The sequence below is a fragment of the Microcaecilia unicolor genome, chromosome 6 (assembly GCF_901765095.1).
Source record: "Microcaecilia unicolor chromosome 6, aMicUni1.1, whole genome shotgun sequence".
NCBI classification, from domain to species: Eukaryota; Metazoa; Chordata; class Amphibia; order Gymnophiona; family Siphonopidae; genus Microcaecilia; species Microcaecilia unicolor.
The window spans coordinates 134,731,071-134,748,707 of record NC_044036.1 but is presented as its reverse complement, the minus strand read 5'-3'; the positions used below and the strand labels follow the sequence as shown (position 1 = coordinate 134,748,707).

Genomic DNA, 17,637 nt, shown 5'->3' with positions numbered 1-17,637 from the left:
TCTTCTGGTCTGGATTTGAACTTAAATCCCCAAAGCAGTGTGAGATTTGTAGTGCCTGATCTGCCCATTGGCATTTCTGGATTAAGTCCTGTTTAAATGATTCTTTAAACTTTTAATGAAACCGTTCTGTTAATGCTGAGGATAGATAAAAGCACATTGTGGGGCATCTTGTCTATTTCACTTCCCAGGGTGTTCCTCTCATGATTTGTTTAGATCTTGTATATTTTATGCGTATTTATTTTGGATGATTACCCCATTGGTTCTAAGGTTTATCTGCATATAGAATTTTTCCTAGACCAATATTTTAAAGAAGAGCAAGCATTGTGTTCTCACCAGAGCTGCAATAAGTTGCTGTGAAACTCCATTTGGCTACTGGAGGATTTTTGTTTCCCTTAGCAAGTGCTCCTTGTCCTTGCCTTTCATTATTCTGTACGCCATGAGTGGGCTCAGCCCTCTATTACATAAAATTAGCCACACCCACAATTGTGACTTGTTATGTTGGAAATTGTGTGTAACTTGTGGAATTTGTTTCATTTTTCTGGGTACTAGACAACAAACAGAAAGGGAAAAGTGGTCCATTACACAGCAGAGAACTTTGTCCTAGCAACAGGTGAAAGGCCTCGATATCTGGGCATCCCAGGAGATAAAGAATATTGTATTACAAGGTGAGAGCATATCCCCTGTGGCTGAATTTGCCTATGTTAGATTATTGGAGTCTTGAGGCTCAATTGTTACATAGAGTATGGTCTTTATCTTACACAACAGGGATTGTTGGAACTGTAAAGGCAGTGACTGAGCGAGGACAATAACATACTGGCACAGAACAGAGAAGCCTGGAATAGTTCTGTGCTTTCTCAGCTAAGTCAAAGTTAACACACAGTTACTTGAGATGAGAAGAAAATCTCTTAAATCTTAGTTTTATATCTATAGGTGTAGATATGTGGATCAATATCCAAAGCGTTTTAACAGCTCCTGGCCAGTTAATTGCTTGTTTGAAGCTAACTGGTCACATGTCAGCACTTAACCAGCTAAGGTCACTGCATAAATAGGACTACACATAAGTCAGTCCTATTTTATGCGGTGCCCCATAGCTGCTTAAATGTTGAATATTGCACTTAACTGTCTATGGTGTAGCCTGCTCTTCTAATCAGTGCCATAGCCCAGACGTTGCCTGGCATTGAATTTCCAGGGATAATGCTGGCAGTGGTCAGCAAAATGCAGGAGAACTTTTTTCATAAATAGGAAATAAAATCACTGCAGAGCAGTTCAGTGTAGCAATAGGAAGTATGAAACATGTTGATTAACGTCATTACAAAACTAATATATTGTAATAAAATTTGAGATCTCAAAATTTCTAGATTGGTAAATAATAGCGTTTACATTATTGAATAATACTCTTAAAGAGGTCATTGCACTGACTAGCCTTGATCCTTTCTGTCTCTTTGTACTGTATCCAATTCTGGGTCCTAAGACTGCAGTTCGTGGATCGTCTCTTGCTCGCACAACAGATACCCAGAATGATTTGGCTTGATTGTGCTTATAATGGTATCCCATAAATAGCATCTCTTCAAATGTATGACCTGTGAATTATCATTCTAGTTTAGTTGTAATGTGGGGAAATATGTATGATGGTAGCAGTCTAAAAATAGTTGTTGCAGGAGGCAGAGATGGAGAGTCCATATTTTCTTTGGGGGGGGGGAGGGGGGATTTAGCTCATGCCTTTTCATTGCAAGTCAAGATGTTGCATTCTGCTGTGGTAGGTATTTTCCTGTCCCAGAGGGCTTACAGTCTAAGTTTATACCGGTGAGAAGTGATATACTCCAGATCGTAAGGACCACTTGGTCACAAGGATTAGAACCGTGGCCTACACTGGCTTGTCTTGTTCGTCGCCCATTGCTTTAACCATTAGGCTAATTCAGTGTGAAAACATGTTATCTTGACATCTGCCACCTACAGCTGTTTCAGTGTATTTGTTGCAGGGGAAAAAAAATAGTAAAATGAGCTTGTCCTTTCCTGTGCCCTCTCCTTCAGTGATGACCTCTTCTCACTGAGTTACTGTCCTGGCAAGACTCTAGTTGTGGGTGCATCTTATGTGGCTTTAGAATGTGCCGGATTTCTCGCTGGGCTTGGTCTAGAGGTCACCGTGATGGTTCGGTCCATCCTCCTTCGTGGCTTTGATCAAGAAATGGCAGAAAGAGCAGGTGCCTACATGGAAAACCATGGTGTCAAATTCATCAGGAAGTTTGTCCCTACACTGGTAAGGTTTTTGTATTTTTTAATTCCTCAGCACTTAGTAATCTATAGATAGGACGTGTCTGTAACAAACAGTTGTATTTGGAAGGGAGTTGAGTATAGCAGGTTGAGTGAAATGGCATTTAACTATAATTTTAAAAGCACTGTACTGTAAGAGTGAATGAAATGTAAATCCTAAAACAAGTGTTGCTTTATACAGATTGAAAGGTTGAAAGAAGGTACACCTGGAACATTAAAAGTGACAGCCCGGTCCACAGAAACGGAGGAAACTATTGAAGGCGAATATAACACTGTAAGTATTTATAGAGGACGGTTCCTAAATCCTACTGTCTGCATATGTTAAACTGAACATCTGCTTCCATTATAACACAGTAACAAATATCTGTAAGAAAAGAATATACATGGACCATTATCAGCCAGCACAAAAGGCCACAAAAAGCAGTACAGTGGCATTTCATGTGTTATTCATCCCTTTTCTTTCATTAACAGTCTTTTTAAAAACCAGCTTATGTTTATTTCACAAGACGTATAGTCAAGGACAGGTGTGATTAAGTATACGCATCAAGACTTCTGAGGCAGGCACGTGTGTGCCGAAACATGGTACCGTGTCAAGTTGTCCTTACTAAACAGTTTCACATTGGGAGTCCTGAGTCTGTTTTTGAAGAGCCTGATCCAGTTCCCAGTCCTTTTTTTGCCATTATCAGGCAGAACATTTGTTCTTATTTGGAGGATGCAGACTACTTTCTTGGACATTGGACTGTAACTCTGGTCGGATCCTAAGTGATGAGTTAAACCTCTGCCACCATCTACCTGACTCTTCTAATTCCCTGTGCTTGTGTGTTCGGAATTACTGGTTGTGACCTGTTATGCATAGTTGCACTTCCTTGCATCTTTTAGCTTGTGATGGCTGCCTTAGCAAGATTTTGACTATGTGTTTCTTATCAGAAACAGGATACTTGCTTCATATTAACTATTTCATTGGCAATGTTGCCTCACTTTAACCAGTTCCTTAGCGGAAGGTGTCTTTGAGGTTGGTGTATGGTCTGCAATTATTCTGAATAAACCTCATCCATTTTGATTAGACAAAACTAATATTGTATTTAGTTTTTCCCAGTATTCTCAGCTTCTTACAAGTTACTAAACAACCAGTACCCTCATGTATAAGTGGTATTGGTAAAAGCTGCTAGATGTGCAGATCACATGAAAAAGCACTATTCTCTACTGCTGATTTGAGGGAGCAAACCTATATGATAAACAGACTGCTTTTACTGCTCATGAACTAACAAAAATGTAACAAACTGTAATGTTTTTTTTTATGCTTGGTTTCCTTTAGGGGGGGGAGAGGATGGATAATGTGTGTGTGGTGTGTCTTTAACAGATTGTGTTATATGGGGGTCTAATTTCTTCCTGATCTTTAAAATCTTAATTTTATATTTCCTTTCATATATTTTTGTATCAACTGTCAGTTTTTAACCTGCTAAATGTAATAAGTGAGGATAACATTAGTTCTCTGTGCTTCTGTTTAGGTTCTGATAGCAATTGGCCGGGATGCATGCACTAAAACCATTGGCTTGGAAAAAATTGGGGTTAACATTAATCCAAAGTAAGTTGCTGGGTTTTTATGGAGTGAAGGCAGGGAAGAGTTACTGTTAAGCCTCAGTTTTTTTTTATAGTACCGATACATTGTTTTCCCATTTTCATTTATCTTAGAACTGTCTAACCTTGTGTTTTAGTTTTTTAAAGCATATTGGTCAAACCCTAAACTGATTAGCCAATAAATGTAAAAATGGGTACCAAGTAAATTTAGTGTGGTGACCTATGCAGCATGAAGGTTCATAATTTGAGTGACCTTTCATACTGACTGGTTTTTCCCCATCATTTTTGAGACACTGAATATTGCAGTGAGTTGCTCAATAGCTGTTTTTGTTTTGAAAGTTTTAGTGTGGCTCGGAAAAGTAAACTAAGTAAATGAAACTGTTGTACTCAAGGCAGGTTCACAAAAGGATAAATGATTCCATAGCGTCCCACAGATCAATCCAGAGAATTGCGGGTTATGTCCCTCTATCAGCAGGTGGAGATATAGAGAACTTCATGAGGTTTACTATATGTGGTCATGTGCAGCCACCTTAACTTCAGTATTCTGTCTATCTAGTAGGTGGATGGTCATAACCATGCAGCTCTGGATTGATTTGGCTCCTGGCCTGGTCCCCAGGTTCTAGTTGAGCTTCTGGGGTCTGAGGTGTGCTGATCCTTGGGTGCACACCTGGTGGTGCCAGGTCTCTCCCTTCCTCCCCCATCACCCCCTCCGCTCTGCCTGACCAGGGTTTGTGGTTCTCACTCTCCTGATGAGTCTGAGGTTTCTTTTTCTCTGGCGTCCTGTCCTGCCTTGAAGAAAAAAAAATGCTGTTTTGAGCACTGTTTAAAAAAAAAAACTGTCTGATTCGTCCAGCGGAGCAAGCTGATGCCAGTTTGCAGTATTGGCTGAGGACTTGGCATGTGACAGCGATTCCCGAGGTGGTGAGTAGTCATTACCCTACCTGCGCCAGTGGGGAGAGCAAAAGCGGTTTTCACGGTTTCCCGTGCCGGAGCTCCACAGTACAGCCGGACTCCATGGTGCATTGTACTCCTTCCTGGCTCGTTTTGGCAGGTGCAGGGCAGCTGTTGAGCGCACGTGTGCGCCTAATGGTGCCATCTTTCCTGTCATGCCACATGGCAAGGCTGAAGCACCAGCGCTCCCTTGGGGCCCAATTTGTCTGGAATTCCAGCAGGCCTTTCAGAAGATGTGACTGGGGAACTGGGGTGCATTGCTCCCAGTTTCTTCATATTTGGTATTTAAGAGCTTCTGCGAAGGAGGCCTGGGGCAGTCTGCAGACTCTGGTGGGAGTCCTCGGGTCTTCCACAGCTTTGAGTCTCCCAAAGCAGATTCACAAAAGGGTAAATGCTAATTTTCTTTCAATTTTTGTTGATATTATACTATACATTTTACTGCTGGAAATTTAGTCTGCCTTTTTATTAGCACACTGCATAGGTATAAGTTAATAACATTCAACCCTTGATCAGAAAATTATTTAGGGAAAAATTAAAATTTTTAGGCAGCTTCCAAGGTGGAAAAAATAGCTGTAATAATAAAATGGAAGCTTGGTAAATTAGCAGTTATAAGAAACCACAGGGGTAAAGTGGTGAATTTCTGTTCTTTAGAGTGTCACAGTGATTCAGCAGTTTTGCTTATCTGCAGGATGTGGGTTGGAAAGAGGTTTTTCATATAGAGGATTCTAATTCCTGCCTATGAGAGCCGGCATACAACTTATGTACCATGTGTTCTTTAACCTTTGCTGATTATGAACAGTTAAAGAGGATACTTTGAATTGGGCTTAACATGCACATTGTTCGAAATTTCAGGAATTCACCTTTTCATAAGAACTTAAGAATGGCCATAGTCGATCAGACCAATGGTGGTCCATCTAGCCCAGTATCCTGCTTCCAGCAGTGGCCAATCCAGGTCGCAAGTACCTGGCAGAAACCCAGTTAGTAGCATCATTCCTTGCTACCAATCCCAGGGCGACCAGTGGCTTCCCCTATGTCCATCTCAATAACAGACTATGGACTTTTTCTCCAGGAACTTATACAAACCTTTTTTAAACCCAGATACACTAACAACTATTACCACATCCTCCGGCAAAGAGTTACAGAGCTTAACTAAATATTTAAAAATATTTCCTATTTGTTTTTAAAGTACTTCATATAACTTGATTTAGTGTCCCCTTGTCTTTGAACTTTTTGATTGAGTGAAAAATCAATTCATCTCTACCCACTGTACACCACAGGGGCTCATCCTGATGTTCCCAGAACACACTAAGTTATAATCATTTTTATTTAATGCAGACTTGCTCCTGCCTCTGCCGGTCCCTATGCAGTTTTGTTTAATCCTAAGAGCACATAGTAATTAACCTTAAAAACTATGGCTACAATTCAGATTATTAATCGGAGGGCATAGCCAGCAATCCATTGATGGAAAGGGCACAGAGATTACTGGGGAGGGGGACACACTTCCTCTCCCCCCGCCCTAACATTAGATATCATACCTTTGCTGGTGAGGATGACAAAGCTTTGCCAGTTGAAGAAATCCATTTCCAGAGCGTGACCCCTCCCCCCTTTTCCTCCTTCCGGTGCCTCAATAACAAGGAAGTCCGTGAGATGCAGACACTCACTGAACATGCTTGGGGAGTGGCTGTAGCTACACAGTTGAATACTGCGCTCATGAGGTAGCATGTGGAGGAATGTGCAAATTTAGTCACCTCACTTGTCTATTTTCCAGATCATTTATAAATATGTTAAATAGCATGATCCCAGTACAGATCCCTATGGCACTCCACTATTCACCCTCTTCCATTGAGAGAAATGGCCATTTAATCCTACCCTTTGTTTTCTATCCAGTAACCAATTCCTAATCCACAACAGAACATTGCCTCCTTTTCCAAGACTTTTTAAATTTTCTCAGGAGTCTCTCATGAGAAACTTTGTAAAAAGGTAAAAAGCCTTCTGAAAATCTAGATATACCTCATCAACCGGCTCACCTTTATCCACATGTTTCTTACTACTACTACTTAACATTTCTAAAGCGCTACTAGAGTTACGCAGCGCTGTACAATTTAACATAGAGGGACGGTCCCTGCTCAAAGAGCTTACCATCTAAGAGACAAATGAACAGTCAAAGAAATGAAGCAAATTGGGTGAAGCAAGACTTCCCTTGGCTGATTCCATTCTGACTCTCTCCACTATACTATGTTTGTGTGTTCTGTAATTTCTATTCTGCAGGATTGAGAAGGAGTCATCTGGTGATCTACTGTGAGGTGGGGGTGGCGGAAGTTCTTTGGCGTAAATCACTTCAGAAACTATTTGTTTAAACTCAGCATGCTTAGCTTGGCTCTTCATCCTTCCAATATACATAACTTTTACTAGTTTTAATTCAGTAATGTAAAGCATTTCATAAATAATTGCTGATGTCCAGTAACTGATTTAACCTGGGAAATGTCCTTTATATACCAGGAATGGTAAAATACCAGTCAATGACAAGGAAGAAACGAACATCCCTCATATTTATGCCATTGGTGATATCTTGGATGGAAAACTGGAACTTACACCTGTGGCCATTCAGGCAGGCAGGCTGCTGGCAAGAAGACTTTATGGTGGATCTTCTGTCAAGGTAATTTCAAATCCTAGTTGCACTTTGTTCTTAATACACCTTTCTCCGTATTTGTATTTAAAAATGGTTTGAAAATTGCCTACCCTCCTTTTGTGGGTCAATCTGCATATTTAAAAACTAGGTGTGCTGTTGCAGGTTTCCCTAGGTAATATTTAAGCAAAGTACATGCATACTTTCCCTCTTGAGAACTGATGCAAAGTCTGTGAGTTAGCTTACCCTTATAATAAAGTTAAGAACTGTAAAACCACTCCTCTTTATCTGCTGAACTGTGATTATTTGCTAAACAAGAAGTGGAGATTACATTTATTGGTGGTAAATTTTGGCTGCTAGCTTTCAGGCCTCAAATGAAGCAGTTTTAGATGGGAATTAATTGTTGGGGTTTTGATGCTTGTATCCATTGCCTCTATTTGCTAGTTCTTGTTTCAACAGCTTAAGAGTACATGAAAATAAGACTTGTAAATGTTTTCATGTTGCTAAGCTTTCTTTTGGCACCAGCAAACTGTGGGCAGGGCTGCTTTCAAAATGCTCTGTCAACTACTAGGGTTACTTTTCAAATGCTTAATGATATGACTCTGTGCTCTTGTATCCTCTGAAATTCAGTGGCAGGGACCTGACCGTTCCTTATAAGAAAGAGAAACACAAGGGTTTCTGTATGTAGGGAGGTGATTAGGGGTCATTAACCGTTTTACTACTACTACTTAACATTTCTAAAGCGCTACTAGGGTTACGCAGCGCTGTACAATTTTACCATCTGAATGAAACTGGCTGAAAGTTTCAAGTTTTATTTTGGGGAGGTAAGGCCTACAAGGAGGACAGACCCAACCATACAGAACATTATTGAATTTGGCGAGTAGTAAGCTTGTAAATAGACTTATTTTGAGAGACCAGTTTTCCTGTACAAAGAATGGGTAAACGTGTCCTGCATTCAAAGGAAATCTGTTTTCTTTTTCAATCTTAGTGTGATTACATCAATGTTCCAACTACGGTGTTTACTCCTTTGGAGTATGGTTGTTGTGGACTGTCAGAAGAGCGAGCTATTGAACTTTGTGGAAAGGAAAATATAGAGGTGAGACTGTTACCTTCTATTTTAATTTGTTTCATTTCCCTGTCCTTTTCTCCCTATAAACATTGTCAGAGATGAATAAAAATGTCGCATTTATCTAAAGTGCCTGTAAGCCTCCTGTCTGTTGCTTAAGTTTTGCTTGTAATAATGCCAGAATACATTTCTCTCTCCTTTTTTAAAGAAGATCCTCTTTTGCTTTACCTTTTCTTAAAAGGTAGAGTATCTTATTTGTTGTACTGTTCAGTTTTTAATTCGTGCTTTGGTAAAGCTGAAGTAGTGCTACTTTCCTTAGCGTCCCTCCGGACCGGACCAGGATTGGACTGATGGGTTGTGCTCGCCTACCAGCAGGTGGAGACTGAGAAAAAAACTCTGACTCTAGAGAGCCAATAGGAGCCCTGGCCATGTGACCTTAGCCTCAGTATTTTCTCAGTCTCCCAGCAGGTAGGAAGTGAGCCCATTAGTCTCTCTCCTTTTCTCTTTAGATATTACAGATATTTGTGATAATTCTTCTGTGCCTGGAATCTTATTTAGAGGCTTGACAGGGTTTCCTTTCTCTTCTTTCTTTGACAGCCTCGGGGGTGTTAAACTCGGGTGTCTCGAGTCCATCCCCCTTCCTCCCCATCTCCCTGGCTTAGCAGGGAAGGGCCGTCCCTTTCTCTGGAAAGGTGTACCGTCTTTGGGAGAGGCAGCCACTTTTAACAGGTAGCTGCTTTAAAAGAATTAAATCAAATAAAAGGAAATTCAAAGAAGCAGCCTTTCTTTCCCCAGACTTCTAACGAGCAGGCAGCTCCAGTGTTTTATTATGATTGAGGGGTTATAAAAAAAACAAAAAAAACAGAAGAAAATAATTCAGTATCTGTGACTTTAAACAGCGATTTTTCTTGTCAGATTTAATTTCCTCCATTTTCTTGCGTTTTGGCGGCGGCAGTTTAAACAAATGAAAAAAAAAAAAAAGAAAGGTGCGAACCGCGTAAGCGCGGCCACCTGTTTTTTCCGATATGGCTTAAAAGTTCAAACAGCTGCTGTCGGTCAGCGTCGCGCAGTTCACGCAGCCGGAACGTGTAAATTTTGCTCTCCCTTCAAGGTTTCTTCGGGTCCGGTGCTGCCTCCAGTTTTTTCGGGGCCTTTTTCGCCGGCAGTTGTTTCTTCGCCGTTCCACTGGGCTCCGCTTGTTCGGAGGTGTCGGGCGCGCTGTCGACGATCGCCACAGGGCCAGTGGAGCGAACGGCGGCCATTTTGTTTCTCCCTCCATCTTACCAGTCGGGGATCTCTCTGCTGAAGGTAAGGCTGCAGTTCATAGAGCAGTTCGGCTCCAAGATGTGTACACTTTTGTATGTGCTGAACGGCGTATTCTAAAATGCTCTTCACATCAGCAGGCAATATTTGGTTGAAAGGGGGCTCCTTTCATATATGGATATATAACAAGCTTTTCTTCTTTTAAATTTCTATGTATCACGGGGCTGTTAACACTAGTTTTTCTGGTGCTCAGTCATTTTCATTGCCTGGTGGAAAATCTACATCTTATCATAATATCATAATTCATTTCAAGCATTTTCCTCAATAGCTGTAGTATTATACAGTGTTTTAAGAACTTTAGAAACTTTCTCTATAGGCATAGAGTAAATTTCTGTCTTTCTCATTCCCTGGTGAATAGGACTACATTGTCTAAGAGTCAATTGATTGGTACTTTGTAATTCTGACCATAATATCTTAGTTCCTTTCAAGCATTTTACTCCATGCCTATGATGTTATATAGTGTTTTAAGAACTTAACAGACACTCACAATGGCTGTAGTGTTATACAGTGTTTTCTTTTTCCGACTTTAAGAAGCCTTCTCTAGAGGCATACAGTATATTGTTCAGATGCCATGGGGATATATCAGCTCTTTCATATTCTCTGAGGGACAGTCCTGTCTACCAAGCTCCCAGTCACTCAGCTGCCTTAGCAGGCATGCTTTATTCATGTCTTCCCTTCTTTTCCAACTGCCTTGAAGCCTCTCATTTTTCATTTTAGCTTTCTTCTGGTTTTTACAGGACATATGGTCACTTAGAGAATAAAGTCATCCTTTCACTTAAAGATAGTGGACGATCCTCAAACCATCTACTCGTGTTTGTCTCTACTCTATCAGTTCAGCATTGGCAGATTATAAACATCCTGGTTTGGTCCAGTATGCCTATACATACCATCTGCTATCTCTTCCTCTTCCTTAGAGACCTGATGTTATATCAAGCTTTCTTGAATTCAGATACAGTCTTGTCTACACTGCCTTCACCAAGTGGCTGTGGCACAACTTCACTTTTTTCGTTACAGGTAATTTCCAAGTTTGTCCTTTTTCATTTTCATTCTATGCGCCTTCACTCCAGAGTGTTCTTTCAATTGGAAGGGGATTCACTCACTTCCTGTGTATTTATACCATAGGTACATAAGTATGGTTATGCTGGGTAAGGCCTAAAGTCCATCAAGTCCAGCATTCATATCTAATAGGCATAGGTACATAAGTTTTGCCATTCTGGGGAAGCTCAAATGTCCACCTTTCTACAGCCAGAACAGCATTAAAGAAAAGAAAAAAAAAAACCTCTCACGAGAGTATCGAACAGAAATCTCTGCTCCAAAAGCAAGGCTTTGCAGTAATTCTGCAAACTAACGCATACAATATTTGCCATGGCTGTTCACCACTAGGAACACCGGGGACCCTGGGCCTAGGTTCGGTGTTTTAACCTGAAACAAGCTCAACATTCATATCTATTGGGTGTGAGTCTGGTACTACTACTACTACTTAACATTTCTAGAGCGCTACTAGGGTTACGCAGCGCTGTACAAATTAACAAAGAAGGACGTTCCCTGCTCAAAGGAGCTTACAATCTACATCTCAGTGAGGGAGGACGCATGACCGTGGTACGTGGATTAGTGGTATGTGGATTAGGGAGATCCAAGAAATTACAGGCCGGTGAATCAGACGTTCATACTGGGACAATTTTTTTCTGTCCGGAGCGTACTACCATAGCTGGTGGACTCCTATATTCAGAACTTTCTATATTCAGAACTTACCCAACTATGGAACGCCATAGAGATAGGGTTGGAGTTTGTAGCCCTATTTAACTGGTGTCCTTGGTCACCCTTCCTCTTCTCAGGATCCAGAGAATGGCTAGTTTTTTGCTTATGCATTAACCGGTCATTTTCAGCAGTACTCTCTCTTCCGTTCTTTTATAGATCTAAGAGGATGTTCATGGCGCTCTTAGGGTCATTTCATTCTTACCTAGACGACTGCCTAATTGGAGAAAGTCTTATCAGCAGAGTTCTCAGGTCACGCACCGGGTGTTGCATTTCTTACAGTCTCTAGGTTGGGTGGTGATTGTAGCCAGGCCTCTCATTTGATCTCTCATCAGATATCTCTGATTTTCTCTTTGTTTAGTTAGGTTGGCGCACAGTCTTTTGTCTCCTCTTCAAACATCCCAGTTTATATTTTTCTTGGTGACCTTGGGCCTTCGGCCATTTCCTCGCTCTATTCTGCAGAATGCAATTTTACTTTCTAATGCCCAAGAAGGAATTTTCCTTCATCCTATTGCGAATCTCAGGGTCATCAATCGCACTATTTAAGTGTCATCTAGTTATCTCAAGAACCTTAGTTCTGTCATTGGGATGCTTCGTGCAGTACACTTTTGGCAGAAGCTTGTTTGTATATATTTTTTTTCTGGGGGACCTCAGCAATTCGTTTTACCTTCGGGTGAATTTTGTTTTCCCTACTGACAAACAAGGCGGAGAGAGCTATGTTGGTCCTTGCCATGGCAATGGGTTATGTCATCCGCCAAGGAGGAGTTAAGAGTATACTCTTGAGTTTGTACTCATTTTTTCTTAGCTGTGTCACCCTGCATTTAGGTGAATGGACTCTCATTTTTTCAGCCTTACTTCCTCACTGCGACACTTCAGGGCTATCTCTTTTTGCCTTCAGGCTCACGAACATTTCTTGCTTCTTCCGTTCAGCAACAGTCTTGACGGAGACAGGGACAGATGCCAACGTCCAGCAGGGGTTTTTCAGCCTTCTTTATGCGTTTCTTCCATCATCTCACTAGGTGTTTACGCAGAACCAAGGCACCCTTCTACATCCGGACCCCCAGTCACTCAAACTTATGGCGTGGTTACTGGGTCTGCAACATCTTTGATATTTTCGCAGGAAGTACTTCAAGTTTTAATTGCTTCCAGACAGAAATCTACATTAAAGTCCTATGAATCAAAGTGGCGACGGTTCACTCTGTGGTACTCCTCTCGCCACTTCATTCCACAAACAGTATCCATTTTGCATGTTTTGGAATATCGTCTGCATCTTGCGAAATCTTGTCTGTCTTACTCATCCATTAGAGTTCATTTGGCAGCTCTATCAGTGATGCATGATACTGTTGACAACCGCACGCTTATGCAGCATCCACTGTCAAAGCGGTTTCTTAAAGGAGTCCTGCACCTGTACCTCCAGCTAGGTGAACTAGGTGAACAGACTCTTAAAGTTCTGTTTTCTAGTAGCCATAACTTTTTCTATAAAGTTTTCCTCTTCAAGCAGTGTTTCCCAGTAGCCATTGCAGCAAGTGGATCTATGTGTGGAATACTTCTACGGTTGGTAACTTCTTTTCGGTCTGCTGTAGTTTAAAGTTTTCACCTTTCCAAATCGGTTTTTTCTTATTGGTTTTGTCCTTCTAGCCAGTAGGCGTAAAAGTTTTTCATTGTTTCTAACCCGCTATATCGCGAAGGATCAAGGAAATGAGAATGTCTATTTCTCTTCTCGCTGAGAGGGCAGTTCCACAGCGTATTACAACATATTCCACAACTTCAGAAGCGGGCTCTATTCTTACTACGGCGATTTTTGGTGCTCTCGGTGCACATTGGTAAGTTGGCAACTTAGTCCTAGTTTCATTTTATTTTGCTCATTGGGACACACTACATGTTAGTTGTCGCCAGGTGGCCTATGCAGCATGAACATTTCTCTGCAGTTTTCATAGGGTCCCTCCCTTCAGATTACTGCTTTGGTACTTCCCATCAGTCCAATCCTGGTCCGGTCCGGAGGGACGCTAAGGAAGGAGAAATTAGATCTTACCTGCTAATTTGCTTTCCTTTAGTCCCTCCGGACCGGACCAGGCCCCTCCCATGTTCTCTCTACTCTTTAGCTTCTTTTATTAAGTAGGAAGTGTATTCATTCCTTTACGATTCATGGAACAATACTATATATATACAGAACTTTATGTGGTCTATACCACTTCTCTGGTGGTTGCTGGTGAGCTCAATTGCTGGAATCTATCTATAAAACCTTAAATACGCCATACCACTTCTCTGGTGAGAGTTGTGGCTGAGCTCAGTTGCTGGAATATCTATAAAACCTTAAATATGATTTACCACTTTTCTGGTGAGAGTTGCTGGTAAGCTCAGTTGATGGAATATATATAAAATCTTAAGTGGGCCATACCACTTCTCTGGTGAGAGTTGCTGGTGAGCTATAAGACAAGTGAGCCATACCACTTCTCTGGTGAGAGTTGCGGGTGAGCTATATTATACGTGAGCCATACCACTTCTCTGGGGAGAGTTGCTGGTGAGCTATATTACATGTGAGCCATATCGCTTCTCTGGTGAGAGTTGCTGGTGAGCTATATTACATGTGAGCCATATCGCTTCTCTGGTGAGAGTTGCTGGTGAGCTATAGTACATGTGAGCCATACTGCTTCTCTGGTGAGAGTTGCTGGTGAGCTATAGTACAAGTGAGCCATACCACTTCTCTAGTGAGAGTTGCTGGTGAGCTGTAATACATATCGGGCCATACCGCTTCTCTGGTGAGAGTTGCTGGTGAGCTCTGATACTTGGCATTGCCGAGTGCTTTGTGGCTGCTAGGATTCCATACGGCACAGAAGGTCTTTCTTTCTTTCCTGCTTTGTTATTCAAATACTGAGGCTAAGGTCACATGGCCAGAGCTCCTATTGGCTCTCTAGAGTCAGAGTTTTTTTCTCAGTCTCCACCTGCTGGTAGGCGAGCACAACCCATCAGTCCAATCCTGGTCCGGTCCGGAGGGACTAAAGGAAAGCAAATTAGCAGGTAAGATCTAATTTCTCCTTACAGAACAAGAACAAAATAGCCATACTGGGTCAGACCAATGGTCCATCTAGCCCAGTATCCTGCCTCCAACAGTGGCCAATCCAGGTCAGAGGTACCTGGTAGCAACATTCCATGCTACCGATTCCAGGGCAAGTAGCAGTTCCCCCATGTCCATCTCAATAACAGACTATGGACTTTTCCTCCAGGAACTTGTCCAAACCTTTTTTTTTTTAAGCCAGATACATTTCCTGTGGCAGCGAGTTACAGAGCTTAACTATTCTTTGCATGAAAAAAAATATTTCCTCCTATTTGTGTAAGTATTTCCATGCAATTTCATTGAATGTCTCTGGTCTTTGTACTTTTTTGAAAGAGCGAGAAATCGATTATCACTTTTACCCATTCTACACCTCTCAGGATTTTATAGACCTCAGTCATAGCCCCCCTCAGCCGTTTCTTTTTCAAGCTGAAGATCCCTAATCTCTTTAGCCTTTCCTCATATGGCAGGAGTTCCATCACCTTTATCATTTTGGTCGCTGTTCTTTAAACCTTTTTCTAATTGTACTATATCTCTTTTTTTTTTTTTTTTTAAGATACAGTGACCAGAATTAAACGCAATACTCAATGTGAGGTTGCACCATGGAGCAATAGAGGCATTAAAATATTCTTGGTCTTATTTTGCATTACTTTCCTAATAATTCATAGCATTCTGTTTTGCTTTTTTTGGCTACCACCACCACCACACCTGGGCAGAAGATTTCAGCTTATCTGCAATGACACCTAAATCTTTTTCTTGAATGCTGACTCCTAAGGTGGACCCTAGCATCAGGAAACTGATTCAGGTTATTCTACTCAATGTTCACCAATTGCATTTGTCCACATTAAATTTCATCTGCCATATGGATGCCCAGTTTTTCAGTTTCCTAAGGTCTTCCTGCAATTTTTCACAGTCCACATGTATTTTGAATAGTTTTGTCATTAACAAATTTAATCACCTCACCTCACTTGTCATCCCAATTGCCAGCTCATTTATAAATGTTAAATAGCACCTGTCCTAGTACTGATCCATGCAGCAATGTTCATCCTCCTCCGCTCTATTTTCTGTCCAATAACCAATTCCTAATCCTCAGAAGGACATTGCTTCCTATCCCATGACTCTTAATTTTCTCAGGAGTCTGTCATGAAGAACTTTGTCAAATTTTCTGAAAATCCAGATACTCTACATCAACTGGCTTATCTTTATCCATATGTTTATTCAAGCCTTCAAAGAAATGAAGCAAATTGGTGAGGCAAGACTTCTTTTGGCTGAACCCTTGCTGACTGTCCCATTAAACCACATTCCTCAGCGACCCTCCAGACCAGTCAAGACGTGTGGTTATGTCCTCCTACCAGCAGAGGTAGACTGAGAAAACACTAAGCTTTTGAAGCCTGTATATATAACCTGTGCAGAACCTCCACTAGCCAGTATTTTCTCAGTCTCAGCAGAGGTAGCAGTTGACAGCCTGTGCAGTCTCCAGTAGTCTGGTGAGGTAGTTTGTCATTGGGTCGTAGGATTTTTTTCCTTCCAAACTTTATTCTGTTGCAGTACCCTGTACGTGTGTGTAAAAAAAAAAAAAAAAAAAAAAGTGTTTAGGGGCCCTGGGTCCGATGGGGCCCAGTTTTTCCCCCTGGGGTGTTACACCTATGTTTGGATCCCTCCCCCTGTGCTGCTCTCTATTTCTGTTTGCTTGGCACCTTTGTGCCTCGGCTGCTTTCTCAGTATTGTAGCCTTGAGTGCCTTACAATTTCCAGATGCCAGAATTAGAGTACTGTACCTTTAAGGTCAGTTATTCTATTTCGTTTTGCTTGGCAGCTTTGTGCCTCGGCTGCTGTCTCAGTATTGTAGCCTTGAGTGCCTTACAATTTCCAGCTGCCAGAGTTGGAGTACTGTGCCCTTAAGGGCATTTATTTCTTTATTTTCAGCGGACCGAACGGGGGTTTCGATTCCTTGCTGGAACGAGGGAGCAGCGCTTTCTTCAGTGCTTTTGCAGTGTGAGTGAGTTTTTGGTTTGGCGCATTTGTGGAACAGCTTTTCCCTTCCCTCGTGGTTTATGGCGGCCCAGCTCTTCCGATGTCGCTCGTGGCGAGGGGTAGAGGCGCCAGGCGCTCAGTGTAGCTTTGCGGTGCGCCTATAAAGGTGGCTGCGGCTCCCCCCGTCTTGACCGCGGAGGGATCGATGGTGTCAGGAGTCTCCGGGTTAGCGGGAGCGTAGGCAGGGCCGCTGTCAGCGGGAACAGTTTTGGCGGGAACGGCCGCCATCTTGAGTCCGACGCGGCTCGTGGAGCCAGCTGTTTTTGGGCCTGCGGCCTCCATTTTTGGCACAAAAGGGCCTAATGACGGTCCAGGAATGGTGGGCTTTCCTCCAGATTTTGTCTGGACGCGGTATCAGGCCTGGAGATCGGGACCCCCCCCCCCCCCCCCCCCCCCCAATTGGAAGATGGGGCTGTTTCCGTCTTGGCTGAGAGACCATGGTTAGAGTGGTCAGAGGACAGGCAATGTTTTTCTCCTGTAGCTGCAGAAGCTGCGCTTAGTGATCTGGGGGAGTCAGATGGAATTGACGGCTCTCAGGAGCAGGATTGTTGGATTCCTGGAGAGGATCCTTCAGTAGTGCGGATTTTCCATAGAGATGAGCTGTCAGAACTCATAGATCAGGTGTCGTCCACCCTTCAGTTTGGTCCTGAGGTGGCTTTGGGGGAAACTGTCCAAGATCCGTTGGTGAAGGGCATTCAGCGTCAGGCGTGATCCTTCCTTATGAACAAGGATCTCCGGGAGATGATTTGTCAGGAATGGGATTTGCCGTGTAAGGTGGCAAAGGCAATGGCGAGGCTTTATCCCCTCCCTCAGGACGATAGGGATTTCTTTAAGGCTCCCACGGTAGATGCAGTAGTGACGGCAGTAATTATAGCTACGGCTATCCTGGTTGATGGAGGAACGGCCCTCGATGATCCTCAGGATAGGAGGTTGGGATCTTTTCTCAAGCGTAGTTTTGTTTTGTCTGCTCTAGCCCTGCAGG

General features: G+C 42.4%; 1 protein-coding gene across 4 annotated transcripts in view; it reads left to right on the top strand.

Annotated features, from left to right (window-relative positions):
- The window catches only part of TXNRD3 (thioredoxin reductase 3), a 54,839-nt gene that overhangs the window by 22,713 nt on the left and 14,489 nt on the right, over positions 1-17,637 (top strand). For all 4 annotated transcript variants that reach the window (XM_030205724.1, XM_030205723.1, XM_030205726.1 and 1 more), the window contains 6 exons: positions 550-665; positions 2,032-2,257; positions 2,453-2,545; positions 3,780-3,856; positions 7,300-7,456; positions 8,415-8,522. In XM_030205724.1, coding sequence (XP_030061584.1) covers positions 550-665; positions 2,032-2,257; positions 2,453-2,545; positions 3,780-3,856; positions 7,300-7,456; positions 8,415-8,522 — 777 coding nt within the window. The remainder of the gene's footprint in view (positions 1-549; positions 666-2,031; positions 2,258-2,452; positions 2,546-3,779; positions 3,857-7,299; positions 7,457-8,414; positions 8,523-17,637) is intronic.